Source organism: Sander vitreus, chromosome 1, assembly GCF_031162955.1.
Source record: "Sander vitreus isolate 19-12246 chromosome 1, sanVit1, whole genome shotgun sequence".
NCBI lineage: Eukaryota > Metazoa > Chordata > Actinopteri > Perciformes > Percidae > Sander > Sander vitreus.
The window spans coordinates 8,275,408-8,292,374 of NC_135855.1; the positions used below are offsets into that span (position 1 = coordinate 8,275,408).

Here is a 16,967-nt window from a genome sequence, read left to right on the forward strand (position 1 = left end):
AAAAATGCACTTCCGTTTACAGCTTTCAAAAGAAAATCGTACGTAAGCGTTTATGAAAATGTACCATTTGCTATAATAGTTTTCAGTATACTTTAAACAATATTCAGTGATATAATCACGTATTTGCTATTGGTATGTGCAGAGCAAAACATGTAATCAAGCGAAAAGGTTCCATGTATCTTATTTTGAAGGCAAACGCGCCACACCGGCGCCCTCTATTATGTTGGTGTCACGCACCTGCGACTGGAGTCCACGCTATTTGCAGCATTGCAAGCTGGGAATTGTAGTGGTCACTTCTTTCCATCTGAAATGCTGCTTAATAGTGTTGTGCGATACTGCAAGATGTGGTATCGATCCGATACCAAGTAAATACAGGGCCAGTATCACCGATACCGATACTTAATTCATCATCAAATTGCAAAATCTGAATTAATTTTCATGACCTTTAAGTGTTTTTGTGATTTTGCCTTTGGATTATTAATAAGTTAAAACCCAGGACATAATTTTCATGTAACAGGGTTTATATATTATGCCATTCAACTTGCCATTATTGTTATTTAATATCATTGTAGAATTATTGGCTCAAGGGCGCCCTCTCTCTGCAGTAGTTAAATGCCACTGGCAGTTGCGTATTCATTGCCAGTTATGAGAGACGTGCCCAAGGTGAGTTGCCGAGTACAGCACGGAGTACAAATATTGTGTATGTATTTATGTCTGTATATTCATATGAACATATGTGCACTGTGATTTATGAACATATTAATAATAAGAGTTACAAGTGGATTGTTGTACCTTTTCAAGTGCCAGAATGTTAAAATAGCAGCATAATGCTCTTTCTAGCTAGCCTGGCTCCGCCCTCTTACGTACTTCCGCTCAATTTTCATTTTCCTTCAGTACTCTGTCGGGGTTTGTAGTATATTCTTGGGTTTTCTCCGGTCAAATATTTACCGGTCCAATCAGCGAACAGAGGGAGTGGCTGAGAACGATGACGTCGAGGTCGTGCGCTAGTTTGAGTTGTAGTTCCATAATGGCGGCGGAGAAAGATGCAAGCGAAGCCATTCGGTGTGTTGTGGCAACGCTGCCGAATATCCAGAAGTTAAAGCCCGAGCAAGAACAATCTTTGCTGAGTTTTGTTGGTGGCCATGATGTTGTGGCCCTCCTCCCCATGGGTTTGGGAAAAGTTTGATTTTCCAGCTCGCTCTGTTAGTGGTGAAGGAGTTGGCTAAAGCGAACACTAGCGCTGCTAAGCGGACGTCACGACCAAATATTAGCGATTTGTTATGGCAGATCCATAGTGGCTCTGGGCAGAGCAAATAGTAACAGAGTAACCAAAGTTAACACTTATCAATGGAGAGTGGCTAGACTCTCTGTACAAATGAAATGTACGAGAGTCTGGTAGGACCAGGCTACTTTCTAGCTAGCCTCTTTGCTAAAATAACATGCTATTCTTTTGTAGTGTGCTGCGTGTAAGCTATTGTGAGCCAACTGTATGACTGGCAAGTACGTACTCTGTTCCTATATAGGTACATATTTTCACATTATTGTATTTGTTGTGATTTTTGTATGGCTGTTGCGTATTCATTGCCAGTTATGAGAGACATGCCAAAGTGTGCTGCGTGTAAGCTACTGTGAGCCAACTGAGTGACTGACCAGTACATACTCTGTTCCTATTCAGATAATAAACGACAAAGATCGAGTCTCCCGCTCGTCATTCGTCATTCTACACACAACGCAGAGTCGAGGGGTTGCTCAAACCAGCCAGCCAGAGAAGTGTGACTGAGCGTGGTTACACTTGTATACATTCGTTAGGGTTAACACTGTATTTTTACAGCCTTTTTACAAATTTTACAGCTTGCCGTTGTTTCATTTTTTGGCCTGAAAATATAGCCACACATTTTGCTCTCTGCCATTCTTCTGCTCCGTCTCTGTCCTGCTTGTGTGTGTGTGTGTGTGTGTGTGTGTGTGTGGTGCTGGCCGCTGCCGGGCCTGGCTGGTTGCTTGCTTGTTTGCCTGGCGCTGCTGAGTCATGTGACGGTACAACATCAAATCAGAAGAGTGGGGAAGAGGAGCAAAGTGTGCATGCTCTGCACTGTGACAGGAGCAGCACTTGAAAGCAGCAGCACAGACACCGACAGCCATGTCGCCTCTTTGATGAATCTTTGCGCCCATGGGCGTGCTGGTCTTACAGGAGGGTGTATTCAGGTGAATTCTTGGCATATTACTATCTTGAGGCAGCGGAAAGTGATCGTGCCATTGACCAACAAAAACCTGGTCCAAAGTCAATAGCGCAGCATTTCATTGTTATTTTAACAGCACATTAGTAAAATGTGACTAGGCTAATGCACAGCGTGTGCACACTATGCTTGTTACATACACACAGGGAAGCGCAGCAGCACACAAACATGCAAAAGATTGGTGCAAATCCGCCATCATACTATCAATGTGCCAAGGTACAAACGCCCCTGGCTTTTAAAGGGAATGGGAGATGACATTCTGATTGGTTTATTGCATGTTACACCAACAACACACCTATGAATTAATGAAGACACTAAGTACAACCCTTTTGAACCATTTTTTTCCACCATCAAACTAGCAAAAGTGGATTTGGACACGGCCTAAATGCACCTGCACCATGTGCTTCACACCGTTCGCTTAGATTGTTACAATAGGGCCCTCAGTGTCTGATCAATGGGAGATTACTATTATATGCTGATTGTATGGGAAGCAAGTGTAATTATGTAAACTGTATTTGTGTTCATAGCTGATGTTACACTAATAGCGTCAGTGTAGTATGGTTTGAATATACACATTGCAATACTAACACGTGCTGACAGCTGTTTCAAAATGATACAAGACAACACACATAGGGGAAAGAAATAACATTTATACTGTAATAATATATTTTCTGTGCTTTCAATGCAAAGTTTTAATAACACTAAGTGTATATTTCTATCATATTTCGAAAAACATTTGAACAGAATACATCATTTTAGCAAAGGAGATGTCATACATTGGAGCAGACCAGGTCATTGGACTCATTGACATTTAGATCACAGCTGGTTTTGGACTTCTTATTGGCAAGCTTTCCTTGCCTAGCATCGGACTTGAGATAGTGCTCCTTGTTGTGGATGACCTGAATGTACTGGTCAGTGCTGCTGTTCTGCTGGTCACTGCTGGAGGCCAGGGATGCCGAGTCGGACTCGGTCAGAGGGGTCTCCAGCTTCGGTCTCGTCTTGGGCTTCACATAAGCCTCCATGTGCCTGGTCCGGGCTGGGGACTGACAGTGTCTTCCTGGGGAATGGATGTGACGCCTGCTTCGCACAAGCAGAGAGTCTGCTCCTCTCAAACTGGTCTGGGACTGGGAGTGTGACTCTAAACCGCCCCAGTCCATTTCAACATCCTCCTCCTCTTCATCCCTTTCCTGCGCTCCACATCTTCCTCGAGCAGTGTGGCTGTCTTTAGCCATTGACGCGTGGCTCTCCCCGCGGTCCCCGATGTAGAAGTGCGCTGGCTGGTGGAGGTCAGAGAGGGAACGGGGCCGATGAGTCTTCCCCAGCGACATCCTTCTCCTACCTTTTCCCTTATCCTCCTCCTCTTCCTCTTCGCTCAGATGTGGCTGCGATGGCTGGGGCCGGTGAGGATGTGGTTGGCGGTGAGCAGTGCGCGGCGGGTAGCGCTTGAAGTTGCGTGGGTACAGCTCCAGGATCTCTGCGGGCTCCTCCATGAGGTAATGGCGCGGGACCCGTGTGGCCGAGCGCAGCAGCTTCTTCCGGGAGTCGTGCTCGTTGACGATCACATAGCGGGTGGTGGGGCCGCGCCGTCCTCCATAACTCTGCGCAGTGATGATCCCAGCAGCCTCGACCGGATGTATGGAGCGTATGGTCTTCCTGTACAGGGGGTCAGAGTGGATCTTGTCAGAATAGCGAGCTGGGGGATTGTACACCATGTGGTGGTAGGACATGGACCTGCAGGTCCCACTAGGGCGACCAAAGAAGGGCGGGGGCCTGTTATGAGAAAGACACATCAGAATGAGCTTGTATATGGCATATCATTATGTAATATTATTGGTATGTTATCATGATGTTATTAAAAAGCATGGTCTTATTTGAAATGCTTGCACTGCATTGCAACACATAATTTAGAAAAAAATATAGGAGACATGATGTGCACTGAGATGGGTAAAGACTGTTAAAAGTACTGAAATGAGGAAGCTTGAAAAAACACAAAAATAACAAACTTATGATATGTATATTGGTCAGCACAGCAGTGATGTAATGCATAATAAATGCTATTTGTACAAAATGGTCTTACACATGCAAAATAGTGCTGATATAGTCATTTAGCTCCAGTTTTCATGCCAAAAAACATTACACAACTTACAAGTAGTCAGTGCTTCCCACAGAATATTATTCTTCATAATGGAAAAGAAACTGAGACAGCATTTAGAAAACCGAGGTTAATACGAAAGTAAGTAAGTAATTAGGGCTGAACAATGGATCACTTTTAAATCAAAATGGCTATATTTTTTAAGAGTTTAATTTTTCAGATAACAGGAGTCATAATTTTAATTTAATTAACATTATTAACCATCTGCTGCAAGAAGGAAAGTTTTAGTTTTGGTGGCTACAGTTACAACTGTCACTATCAAATGAAGTCAGCTGAAGCTCATTTACATTAATCAAGTGTGTTAATTCAATTCAGAGTTGGCCCGACTGCAAACTTTGCTGTTGGCATATGTGGCCCACTATTTACACTTGGACAAACATGATTTCCTAAACTAAGAAACACTAGCATTTGTATGTTTGAAAAAATAAATTATGTCTTTAAGCTGTTCAAAAAGACCAACTGTGACATGGGTATTTTACAGACCAATATTGTTGAGTGTTACTGACCAATAGCTGGTGGATATTCAGCTGTTGGGCAGGGCCTTATTTCGACACCATTAACCACTCAATCCTCTTGTCTCGACTGGAAACCTACTGCAACATCAGTGGCACCGCACTCTCCTGGCTCCGTTCCTATCTCACCAACCGACAACAGTTCATACACATCAACAACTGCACCTCCTCCATTGCTCCTCTGTCACAAGGTGTCCCCCAAGGTTCGGTGCTTGGTCCTCTCCTTTTCATCCTTTACATCCTGCCACTTGGAAATATCATACGCAAACATGGTCTTCACTTCCACTGCTATGCCGATGATGTCCAGATCTACAGCTCTACCATATCCATCACCACAGCTAAATCCTCCACCCTGACCAACTGCCTCACCGATATTCAAACCTGGATGCAAACCAACTTCCTTCAACTCAACTACAATAAATCCGACAATTAAGTCGGATTTATTGTAAATTTCGGGCCGATGAGCATCAGCTCATTGGCCCAAAATCCCTCACAAAGAACACCCATAACTTCGGTCTCACTGTCAACAACCCCACACTGTCTCCATCCCCACACATCCGCAACCTGGGAGTCATCTTCGACAGCAACCTCACTTTTGAAAATCACATCAACCAAATACCCAGAAGTGCCTCCTTTCATCTCAAAAATTGCCCGTCTCCGCCCATCACTCACCTTCTCTGCTGCCAAAACTTTGATTCACGCCTTCATCAATTCCAGAATTGACTTCCGCAACAGCATCCTCTATGGGTCACCTGCAAAAGCCTTAAATAAACTCCAATACATCCAAAACTCTGTTGTCCGTCTCCTCACCCACACCCATTCCCGTGATCACATCACTCCTGTCCTTCTGAGCCTCCACTGGCTCCCTGTTTCCCAACGCATCCAGTTTAAGTCCTCCTCACCCACAAAGCCCTCCATAACCAGGCTCCTTCCTACCTCACAGACCTGCTCCACCGCCACGAACCCCCCCCGTAACCTCCGCTCCTCTGACGCAAACCTCCTCTACCCACCACTCAGGACCATGCACCGTACCTGGGGTGACAGAGCTTTCACCATTGCAGCCCCTCCCTCTGGAACTCCCTACCCATACATGCTTGTTTCATGTGTTGGTTTTATTGCTTATCTGTATTTAATGTGATATATGTGCTGGTTTTTACTGTAAAGTGTCTTTGAGTACCATGAAAAGCGCTATATAAATAAAACGTATTATTATTATTATTATTATTATTATTATTATTATTATTTAAAAGGTGTTTCCCAAAGCATTGCAACTGCAGATCTTAAAAATGATTAATGAAAAAGCATCTTAAGAAGCTCTGGAACCTGCAGGAGGAACCAAAGACTTCTGTTTTACTCTTAAATTTTTATTGAAATCGATAGGAACCATTACTGCTTTATTTTAGGTTTAGAATGAGCTTAGTGGTAACATCTGTCTCCAGCAGCAGCGTAATCAATCAAAGTTGCCTTCTTTAACTGACTTTGACCTCGAAACATGAATTATAAAGGCCAGCAAGCTGTAAACTGTTTACTGCACAATAAGTTTTGTTTTCATACCGAACAATTCCAGGTAAAAAACATTTCATTGTATTGTTTTCAACACCATTCCGCATCATCTTCAGCACCATACACAGCCGATATTAAGAAGCTCTTAACGTGACATCCTTTGAGGATGTGGTACAGCAATTTGGAATCCCTAGGTTTCAATATTTTAGATATTTGCAACTTTGCCATCTGTTGGATCGAGTACAGCAGCAGAATCTTTAGATAAGGTGTTCATGAAATATGTAAAAGGTCATGAGGCTTCTGGGTATGATTCTATGCTTATGCAGAACCTGGGGGATGGATCTTGGTCAGCCCTCAAAAAGACATTGAAAAGGGATCTGAGTATTACACTGGATAATGAGGAGTGGGACAGAATACGCAATGAGAGGGTGCGCCTCATTCAGTTCAAGATTATGCATCGCTTCTATTGGACTCCCTCCAGATTGTTCAGACTTGATCTGAAAGACACACCAAATTGTTGGAAATGAAAGACAGAGGATGGCCAATTACTTCATGTCCTATGGTCCTGTGATAAGGTCCAGGAATTTTGGACTGGGATACATGATAACCTATTTTTGGATTGCAGGGACCCAGGTTCCATTCAGCCCGAGATTAATTGTTCTGGGAGATGGGTCAATCCTAAGCGGGATGGATAAGCACATAAGAAGCTGGGTCCAGACTAGTTTAATGATGATTAATTTAAGGGGATGGAGGAATGAAGGGGTGCCGTCAATCCAGGAGTAGGCTTGTGAGTTGGCTAAGGTGGCGGCGGTTGAAAAGATGTCATATAAACTGTTTGCCAGATGTACTGTGGAGACGGGTTTACTATGTGCTTATTTTTTTAATCACATATACATAATATGTTTATTTGGTTTACAGTTGTCTATTTTGTTATTTGCATTGTCTTGAATTTTATAGTTATTTCATCTTGTCTTCATTTTTGTCTAAGGAAGTGGTGATGATGAGTGGGGGGGAGGGGATGTGTTCACGTTGTGAGCTGTATGTTTTGTGTTTTGTTGAAAACAAAATAAAAAGCTGTTAATTTAAAAAAAGAAGCTCTTAACGTAATGCACGTGCACTCGCTCTTAAGTGCTGCTTTAGGAAAGCGTAACTTTTAAGATCAGTCATTATCAGTCCTATCGATTACATCGGCAATATCTTCACTACTGAACAATAAAAAATAAAAAAAATCCTAACCAATAAAGTTGCATCCATCACATAAAGCCCAGTTCAGACCAAAGAGTCGCGACGAGGCCGAAACATGCAAGTACTTGCAACCCGTCGGTCTGCAGCGTTTTAAAACCTGCAGTTCACACCAATGAGACAAGATGACACGGTGTATCATCTCCATAGCAACGACTCGTTGTACTTCTGTCCTAACTTCCGACTTCCAGGCTTTTTGTAGCTAATTATATTGATTGTTGCGTCTAAATATGATTATGGATAACGTTAGTGCTAGTGAGATGCCTGCTACAGTTACATTTCTAGTGATGAATCGACAAACATACGTTTTATTTCTCCTATTCTCTGCTTTGTCCAAGGCGTTTCCTCTCTTCAGTCACTGTCTGGCTACGCTCCACCGTACGTGCTTGCGAGCGCACTTTGACCCTCCGTTAACCGTTTGTAACAGAAATAAAATGGATTATGGATAATTTTATTGTAGCTGACTTTACCAGCTGACTTCTCTATTGGCTGTTGAAACAGGTGACATCTCTTACGTTCTAAAACCAGCCTCTGGAGACTCGACCAGCTGAGTTTGAGTCGAGCTGGGATGGGCCGGTTCAGACCGCTGCAACTTTTCTCTGTGACGTTCTATCGTTCGCGAATCTTTGGTTCTGAATTGGGCTTTAGAGGTCGCCTGTTGTCTTAAGTCAACATGATTGGCTAAATCAATATAAAATGTGTGTCTGACCTGTTAGGAACGTGCTCTGGCTTGTGTTTGGGCAGTATGGTCACTGTTGGACTTCTGACAGATCCAGCCCCCCTTCCTCTGTTCAGGTCCGCCCTGGACGCTGATTGGGTGATGGTGCGGATGCTGTTTCCACGACGAACAGGGGAGTTGAAGTTTGTGACGCTGCCGTTGCGTCGGGGAGATGGAGTGTGAATGGAGGCCTCCTGGCTCGTGATGTCGCTCTCCTGCTTATCCGTCTTTTTGTCCGCCGCAGCCTCTGGAGCCTGCAGCCTCGCTAGGGTTGGAGTAAATGTTACAGGGTGAGGGTCACCACACGACAAGAAATAATAACCCTACACAGAAAAAAACTGAATAAACACCAGAGATACCTGCAGCCATCTGGAAGACTTTCTTCTTGTCCTCGGTCCGCTCCTAGACAGATTCAGTTTTAAACCGTTAATTATTTTCCACATTCTTTGCTTACAACATTACTTAAAATGATTATTCAGTTATCAAAATTGTTGCTGATTAATGTTCTGTCAATCGACTTATCAAATTATTGAGATCAATATTGTGGCCATATAGTGGAATTACAACTTCCTCTGGCCCAATAACACTTTTTTCCCCATAGACTTACATGGTGAAAGAGACGTCTGTAAATCAGTGAATAAATTTTTTCGAGCATCACAACCCCCACGAAATGATTCGTTTCAAAATCGGAATTTGATCTATTCAGTCCGATAACATTCTAAGTCTAGAAGAGCCGCACGTTGAATCATTTAATCGCCATTCAAGTTAGCGGAGCGCTAAACAGGAAGTAGCGGCTTGACTAGCGGAGGTCTCTAGTGCTCCTGCTCTATGGGCTGCACAGTGCGGAAGCATTGCCGATGATCCGAGTCATTTTAGACGCGTTAGTTGAACTTTTTTGGCCTCATGCGCCACTGAGCAACTTTTACAGGACAGACGGGGCTCTGCCTTGAACGCTGTATCCAGGTCTTATTATACATCCATAGCTTCCATACTGTATTCTTCCTGTCATATAAGGCCACCAAAGTGGATTAAAACCAAATGCTATGATTGAGAGCGATGTAGACATATTTTGATTCAGTCCTACAAGGTATATATGAAAGAATGAAACTCAGAAACTCACAGTCTGGAGCTGCATTCTCAGCTGGTTGTTGGTGAATTTGAGGGATCTGGCTATGGCCTGGAGATAGTATATCAGCATGCTGAAACACACAGGGGCAACAGTCAAGATGGCACGTTGGGTGTGGGTGTGTGTGTCTGTCTGTCTGTCTGTCTGTCTGTCTGTCTGTCTGTCTGTCTGTCTGTGTGTGTGTGTGTGTGTGTGTGTGTGTGTGTGTGTGTGTGTGTGTGTGTGTGTGTGTGTGGTGTGTGGTCTTACAACAGCAGCAGCAGTGCCGGCAGCACTACGACAGGGCTAGTGACGTAACTCATCACTTTACTGAACCACAGGGGGAAGTCATTGGCCACTGTTTCAGAGATGATGTCATATATCTTCTCTTGACCACTGAAACACACATTTAAGTACTTTAAGTTAACATTTAGAAACAGGTAACAGCTCCTACTTCAAATGTGCAATTAGGGCAGGATTCGGGACAACTGCTTGGATTTCAGGACTGTCCCGAATTTTTCGGGACGTCTGGTCACCCTACATAATTGTCATCTGCAGCAACCTTAACACCAATGTATGGACATAACCCAGACTGCCAAATGCAAACAGATTTATACACTAGAGGATAATCTGGTAATTTGCTCTTGCCGACAATCGCAGGGGCTTTCCCGATTCGAGACTGGTCCAAACCATAGACTGTAAAAATAATGGATGTACTATCAGTAACGTCACCCATTGGTTGGTTTGTGGACTGCCGTTTTGAAGCCAGTTTGCATTTTGGCCATTTTGGTATTTTGTAGCCAGAAGTGACAATATTTGGACAAAAGGGCAGAGCTGAAGAGGATGACCCGGCTAAGCCAGTGTATCTATGGTTTCAATGGTGCTGCGCTAAGCTAAACACTAAAGAAGTTAAGTTGCTGATTTTCAACCCTTCGGATGCAAGTCATCCAGCGAAGATTTACTGGCAGGTAAACGCAGACCTCTGGGTACCGGCACCATTCATCTGCATGTACAGTACAGAAAATCGACATACCGTACTTTCCCTTAAGTCACAAGCTAACGCTAGCACTAACTAGCCAGCTTTGGTTGACAAGGTGCTACTGAACCGTAAACAAGACATTTTTAGGCAACCAAAATGTCCCAATTAACTTTGAGAAAGTGAAAATTTAAGATGAAAACACGGACAACCGCCAAAAACAAGTTTAGGACTATTTTAATGTCCACAGTGTTTGCATGGTTAGCATTGCTAAGCCTCTGTCCTGATTGACAGGTCCTAAAGCATCCCCTGCTTTTTCGTCTATCTCAAAATGAATTGGACCATAATTTACAAAATGAACATCAGTCTGTATTGAAGAAGACTTGAAACTAGCGATTGAGGCCATAAACTCATTATGAAAAAGTGTTTACTGGGGTAACAAATCAATTGAGAAGTAAGGTTATTTTCAGTGGAGTCAAAATTAGAGAGAATGTAGCTTTAAGGAGCTTCAGCATTGGCTTCACTTTTCAGACCCAAAAGCTTCGTCCATCTTTTTTTTTTTTTTACAGTCTATGAGCCAGACAGCCTTTACAGGTTTTGGGACATCCTTCTATTGATATGGAATATAAGTCACAGCAGTTCCTCTAACAACACACACACATCTTCTAATACTATATAAACTGTGTTTACCTGAATGGTCCACAGTGCTGTGACGGTCTGTATCTCACTATGGCGAAGATGGTGGGCAGCATACACAGAAACAGCATGAAAAGCAGCATAGCCAAGTAGAAATTGTTTGATCTAAAAAAGGCAAGGCAAAAAGAACATGGATATTTCAAAATTAGCAATGTTCACATTACTGCTGTTTTCAGACCTTTGCTCTACTGTTGCTTTTAGAGCAATCTGTTCTTTCTGCAAAATGCAGCAGACATTCTATGTGGGAAAATGAGCCTAGGCTACTGTATTCTGTTCATTGGGTGGAAACCCAATAGGGCCACTACTTTCTTAAAAAGCATCCTGTTGAAAGAAAAAGGTTGTATATGCATGAGCAGAACATAAAGTATTAGCTTGCATTACTAGTGAAATCGAAATGTAGTTTTAAATGAATAGGACGATGTTTGTGATTTGATGTGCTAGTTGTGGGTACCAATAGTTAACCACACCTGTGTAACTGTATTGTTTGAGGTTGCCTGAGAAACACGATGAAGAAGGGCTTCTTGCCTGAAACGTCGTTGTGGCAATAAAATTGCCTCTGGAACAGACGCAAATCAACCATCTTTAAACCCAAAGCAGCTGTGCTCAATAGAACTGTGCAGCTTTCAATTCTGATTCAGAAGCAGTCACAGGAAATACCAGTGTCCAATTTCGGAATTGTTCGGAAAACTTTTTTGTGCACAGATAAACTGCATCAGACTCTCTGCCTTCCACTTCCGGGATTGCTCCCGTGCCGCCGGAAATTCCGCCAGATGTCACTATTTTCGGCTGGATGTCTGTTACCTTCCTCTTTCTTTGTGTTGGTGTTCTAAACTCCGGTTGATTTATGAGGACTATGGTTAACTGCTCCTCAGATCTCTGCAGTGTAAATCCAGACAGCTAGCTAAGACTATCTGTCCAATCTGAGTTTTCTGTTGCACAACTAAAACAACTTTTGAACGTACACATGTTCCACCAAAACAAGTTACTTCCCGAGACTATTTTGCAGAGGCAAATTGGTGCCATCCGGCACCCATGACAATTATGATTGGTTTAAAGAAATGCCAATTAACCAGAGCACGTTTTTCTCCCACATTCGGAATGCTGTCTGGACTAGCCAGACCTTCCTCCACAGCGCTGTGGAGGAAGGTCTGGCAATGCGAGACTAGACTCTACCTGAATCTAGTGGGTTTTTTGGGGGGACTTTGAGACTTCAATAGATACAGCAAAAAGTGTTTGAAAGAGGAAAAGTTGGAGGATCCAAACTAGGGATGGGCAATATATATCGACATCGATATATGAGGCTAGATATCGTCTTAAATTTTGGATATTGTTATATATACTTTTGCCTTTTCCTGGTTTTAAAGGCTGCATTACAGTAAAGTGATGACATTTTCTGAATTTGCCACTCTGTTCTAGCTGTTCTGTTATTTGCTTTTACCCACTTAGTCATTATATCCACATTATTGGTGATTATTTATCAAAAATTCCACTGTGAAACTATTTTGTGAAAGCACCAATAGTCAACCCTACAATATCGCCATGGATGTATCTGGTCAAAACTATCATATTTGATTTTCTCCATATGGCCCAGATCTAATCTGAAACGAAAAAAATGTAATGTCCGCAACACTGCTTTAAACTCCCATATTTAATATAAATGCAACGTTTCGACCCTGCTGGGTCTTCTTCAGGCAAATGGTGAACACATTTGATGAAGGGATATATGTAGGCCTCACATTCAGCTGACACACCATCTGGCTTCAATTTGTCTGATTAGGTCTGAATGGCCCAAAAGCCCCACCCATGACATTTTCATAGAGGGTTTCACCAAACATATACATCTCAAAAGAGGGGGGGCCTTTTAACAATACAATATATCCAAAGAAGTACATGATGTTACTATGCACAAAAATGGAGAAAAATAGGAAAAGAAAACAGGAAAAACATTCAGTAGAGGAAACAATTCCATATATATAAAGCTACCCCAAACAGTTAAAGAATTAATGAACATTACCCCACACATTCATAAAATCTGCTGCATTAGTACTTACAGAAACAAACAATATCTTACAACATTTTTTATAAGAATGGTTTTATATCAAATTCTTCATTAAGACCATGAGGAGACATTGTATTTAAATAATGAATCCAAAAGGTTTCCCATTGGAGGAGCCTTTTATCCTGGTCTCCCCCTCTAGGAAGTTTGTTGACTTGCTCCACCCCTATGTATCTGAGGGCGCTGACATTATGTCCTGCCTGTTTAAAATGAGCCGCTACAGGGCTGCGCTCATCCCCTGTTCTAATGGTGCTTCTGTGTTCACTGATTCTGGTCCGTATTGCTCTCGTTGTTTTACACACATATGCTAAACCACATGGGCAGCGAATTAGATGAATAACATATGTGGTGCTACATGTAATAGCACCGCGAATGGATGTTATTTTACCAGTGTGTGGATGATTAAAGCTTTTGCATTTGTGCATATGCGAACACTGGGCGCAACTACCACATTTATAGTTACCATCAGGCATACTGAGAAGGGAAGTTGTGGGTTGCGAACATATGTCATTTTTAACTAAGCGATCTCTTAAATTAGGAGCACGCTTAAAAATAAGCTTAGGTTTTTCTGGAAAAACTTTCATTAGTCTAGGGTCCGAATCAATAATGTGCCAATATTTATAGATAGATTTTCTAAATTCTGACACCAGTGGGGAATATTTTACGCAGCATAAAGGGGACTTATTTAGATCTTTAGGGCGCTTTTTTGATTGAAGACACTCCTCTTGTGTTGTCTGATCAAATCGTTTTTTGGCCGAATCAACCCAGTCTTGTTTATAGCCTCTATTGAGGAATCTTTTTGTCAAGTCTACAGCCTGTGTTGAATAAGATGTATTGTCGCTGCATATTCTACGCACACGGTGAAACTGACTGATCGGAAGACTTTTGACCAAAGGCCTGGGATGAAAACTATCCCCGTGTAATATAGTGTTGCGATCAGTAGGCTTGCGAAACAAATCAGTTTTTATGGTCGTACCATCTTTGTATACCTGAATATCCGGGAAACTGATGTGTTGTTTATCATATTCCAAAGTAAATTTCAAATGTTTATTACAAGAGTTAAGATACTCATGGAAGCCCATTAATTCATCTACTGTGCAGTCAATAAAAATATCATCAATAAACCGCTTGTAGAATAAGATCTTTGAGTAAAATGTATTACTCTGATGCAACACAAATTGATTTTCAAATAGACCCATATATAAGTAGGCATAATTAGGAGCCATTTTACTTCCCATGGCAGTGCCTTTTTTTTGTATATAGAAGTCATCTTGAAAATGAAAAAAGTTGTTGGTCAGAACTATATTAGCCAAGTCTAATATACAGCTCTAATCTGAACCATCAACCCTGCCCAAGGGGTCGGACCCTTTCACCATCCACACTTTGACCGAGAATAGAAATGGCTCCCCAAGGGCTTCCTTTAACAGCCAGTGAGAGTGATCACAACATCTCCTGACATGAGTACAGCAGCTGAAGCAAGGAAGGGGACTCCACAGTACACTGGCATTGTATCACTGACATAGGATCAGAAAACCTTTTATTTTATTTAGATCATATAAAAATCTGAGATGTTATGTCATGGCATGACATTACATCAATGGTGATAAAACCCATGGTCAAAAGTCTCATGTTATGACCCTGGGGTCATGTTTTGTGATTTGTTTTGCCCTGCTCTATCAGTTGTTCTCCTAGTGTACACAGATAATGAAGAACAGGTGTGAACACCGGATTGGTCCAGCAGAGCTGATTGCTGTCTCCTGATTGGTCGCCTGGAGGACAGCAGCCATTTTAAGCCTCATTGGACAGGAGTTCTGGCTTTCTCTTCACTCTGTCATTCCCAACATGTGCCTGTGTAAACCTGTGTCTTGTGTTTCAAGTTGTTGTGAGTAGTGTTAACAGCCTTCAGTCAAAATGGTTGTTTTGAGTTCTTGGATTTGTTATCCTTCAACCATTTTGTTTTATCTGTGAATATATCTTTCTTTGAACTATTTGCTAGTAGCAGTTTGGTAGGAGTGAGAAGTCCTTTTTTTGTTTGGTTCCCTTTTTCTCCTGTTTTTGTTATTAGAAGATTAGGTTAGAGCCTTGTCTTTTATTTACCTTTTGTTTTGGCTTAGGTAAGTTTAGTTTGCCTTTTAGAATTGTTTTGTTTGTTGTGTTGGCCTCATCTCCAAAATAAATAGACTGTTACTTTGCAATTCTTTGTCCTGGCCATGTTTGGGAGTGGGAAGAGTGGGGGGGGGGCACACATTATGATTGCGTCCGGTTTACCTCTAGACATCAGGTCGTAACATAAATTGGGGGCTCGTCTGTTGTTGTTTTGGCTGAGATTTACTTTTGTTTGTTTCTTGGGGCTCTTTGTCTGGTTGGCAGTTTTCTTTTGTGATAGGCGCAGGTATGGACTTTCAATTGGAGGATTTTGCTACTAGTCCATCAGTTGATAAATTGGATAGGTGTAAGAAGAAGGACCTAATTTTGGTGGGGAACTTTTCTGATGTGCATGTGCCCTCTAGTCTTAAGAAGCAGGAGTTGAAAGAGCTCCTTTGCTCAGAGCTAACTGAAAGGGGTTTCAGTCGGCTCTTTCAGCGGGAGTTCCAGATGAACAGGCTGGTATTGTTGCCCCACTACAAGTAATACCACCTCAAGGCCTTGCAGCTCAGGCAAACTTTCTCATGGAAGAGCTGAGGCTAACGCTGCAGATCAGAGAGACTGAGGTGAAAGATCAAGAGTTGGAGGTGCAAGCCGTGCATTTGAAAATAAGGGCTCTGGACATAGAGCGGGGAGCCGCTATATCTGCCAGTTCTCCTACTCATCACCCGCTCCAAGACCCGAAGACAGCTTTGACGTGAGTAGGCACATTGCACTGGTTCCACCATTCAGAGAAACTGAGGTAGATTCCTATTTCAATGCTTTTGAGCGTATTGCTGCTACACTGAATTGGCCGACGAGTGTGTGGCCTCTTTTGCTCCAATGTAGGGTAGTGGGCAAAGCTCAGGAAGTCTGTACCTCTCTGTCCATAGACAACTTGAATTATGACATTGTTAAAGCCACTGTCCTCTGTGCCTGAGTTAGTGCTAGAGGCATATAGGCAAAACTTCAGAAGTTGTGAAAAAACTGCCACCCAGACGTATGTAGAGTTTGCAAGGGAGAAAGGCGCTCTGTTTGATAAATGGTGTCGGGCCAGTAAGGTGGAAACTTTGGGTGATCTGCGTGAACTTGTGTTGTTGGAGGAATTCAAGAATCGGCTCCCAGATAAGATTATCTACCTAAATGAACAAAAAGTTACATTCCTTGCTGCTGCCGCTGTACTGGTGGATGACTTCACATTAACTCATAAATGTGTTTTTTTTCCCCCCTTTGTTCGTAGGGAGCCAATCTCAGTTGTCCGTGAGGGTAACTCTCCTAAGAGTTATCGTCGCCGCCGCCACCAAAGCCAGGGAGTGTTTTTACTGTCATGAGTAAGGACATCTTATCGCTGCCTGCCATCTTCTTGAAAAGAGCACCGTAAGAATGCCACAACAGCTTCTACAATAGGGCTCATTCATACTACACCCTACAAAAATTTAAATCTTAATGCTCAAAGGGACCAAATCGATGAGGCTTTTAGGCCGTTTATTTCGCATGGTTTTGTTTCTCTAGTGGGTGAGGAAAAGCAAGTCCCTATCACTATCCTGCGGGATACTGGAGCTAAACAAACCGATTCGAGATGGTATTTTGCCCCTCTCAGCTGAGACCTATTGTGGGGCAGATGTGTTGGCATGGGGTGTTAAAATGTG

At 42.5% G+C, this 16,967-nt stretch overlaps 2 protein-coding genes across 4 annotated transcripts in view; both read right to left on the reverse strand.

Moving 5' to 3' along the window:
• Nucleotides 1-2,584: 2,584 nt before the first annotated feature.
• Nucleotides 2,585-16,967, reverse strand: part of tmc3 (transmembrane channel like 3) — a 69,270-nt gene continuing 54,887 nt past the window's right edge. Inside the window, exons 17-22 of one of the 3 annotated variants that reach the window (XM_078260189.1) lie at nucleotides 11,133-11,243; nucleotides 9,737-9,862; nucleotides 9,482-9,560; nucleotides 8,721-8,763; nucleotides 8,353-8,626; nucleotides 2,585-4,004 (exon numbers count right to left, since the gene is read on the reverse strand). In XM_078260189.1, coding sequence (XP_078116315.1) covers nucleotides 3,005-4,004; nucleotides 8,353-8,626; nucleotides 8,721-8,763; nucleotides 9,482-9,560; nucleotides 9,737-9,862; nucleotides 11,133-11,243 — 1,633 coding nt within the window. In that variant the 3' untranslated portion in view covers nucleotides 2,585-3,004. The remainder of the gene's footprint in view (nucleotides 4,005-8,352; nucleotides 8,627-8,720; nucleotides 8,764-9,481; nucleotides 9,561-9,736; nucleotides 9,863-11,132; nucleotides 11,244-16,967) is intronic. The other 2 variants (XM_078260276.1, XM_078260103.1) reach the window with 2 other exon arrangements.
• Nucleotides 12,340-14,981, reverse strand: LOC144521453 (uncharacterized). Its single transcript, XM_078256004.1, has 2 exons — nucleotides 14,892-14,981; nucleotides 12,340-14,009 (listed from the first exon to the last, which is right to left on the reverse strand). Exons 1-2 carry the CDS (start codon nucleotides 14,979-14,981, stop codon nucleotides 13,218-13,220), a joined length of 882 nt encoding a protein of 293 aa, XP_078112130.1. The 3' UTR covers nucleotides 12,340-13,217.